Here is an 810-nt window from a genome sequence, read left to right as displayed (position 1 = left end):
GTGAACGACGAGGCGATGACGATCACTGGCCCCGCCGCGATCAGCTCTCCGACGACGTTTCCACCGACTACCTGTCCCTGGCCGCCAGCGAGGTATATGCTGAGGCTGGTGGCACCGGGCGGTGCAGGCGGCGGGAGGAAGGAGCCGGAGAGCGACAGGATCTCGAACCTTCCCTGGAGCGTGACAACGGAGCCTGCCGCAGCTGGCTGCCGGATAGTAACATTGGTCACGGTTCCGCTGCCGCTCAAGATGCAGATCCCGCGCTGGCGCCGCCGCGCGTAGGTAGCGACGCTGTCGAAGACGTCGGAGCCGCTCGCAACTTCGAGGATGTGAGCTCTTAGCGTGTTGGCACTCTCTCTTGTGATGATGACTGGCGGTTTCGGCTTGTTCTTCGAGCCCGGCGGACGGCCTCGGGGGCGCCGGCCTCCAGAGCCGGAGCCGAGCTCAAAAGCGCCTCCACCGCCGCTTCCGCTTCCGCCGCCTTGGCTGGTATCATCTTCTTCGCCGGAGAACTGAGGTGCAGGTGCACGATCTGGTGTGTGGTGTTGTTGTTGTTCTTGGGAATCTTGGTAATGGTGTTGTTGCTGAAGGTGTAAGTCTGGTCTGTGAAGATTTTGAACGAAGCGTGATGCTGTTCCTAAATCCAAACCAGCCATCGACATATATCAAAGCAAAAGAAAGAAAGAGAGAGAAAGAGAAATATATATTATGAAAAAGAAAAAAGGAAAGAAAAATATAGATAGATAATATTGTTAAAAAGAGTAGGAAACAGAAAACAAGGGTAATGATTTTTATTTTATATGGTCATAC

The 810-nt window shown here is 54.2% G+C and overlaps 1 protein-coding gene across 1 annotated transcript in view; it reads right to left on the bottom strand.

The window, feature by feature from the left end:
- Positions 1 to 804, bottom strand: part of LOC107482954 (AT-hook motif nuclear-localized protein 23) — a 1,354-nt gene extending 550 nt beyond the window's left edge. Inside the window, 1 exon segment of the mRNA XM_021139270.2 lies at positions 1 to 804. This exon segment is cut by the window's left edge and continues 1 nt beyond it. Within this exon segment, the coding sequence (XP_020994929.1) occupies positions 1 to 662 (662 nt within the window). The 5' untranslated portion in view covers positions 663 to 804.
- Positions 805 to 810: the final 6 nt, after the last annotated feature.

This window comes from Arachis duranensis, chromosome 1, assembly GCF_000817695.3.
Source record: "Arachis duranensis cultivar V14167 chromosome 1, aradu.V14167.gnm2.J7QH, whole genome shotgun sequence".
Classification (NCBI taxonomy): domain Eukaryota; kingdom Viridiplantae; phylum Streptophyta; class Magnoliopsida; order Fabales; family Fabaceae; genus Arachis; species Arachis duranensis.
Note: the sequence above shows the minus strand (reverse complement) of the source record. Positions and strands in the feature narration are given on the sequence as shown.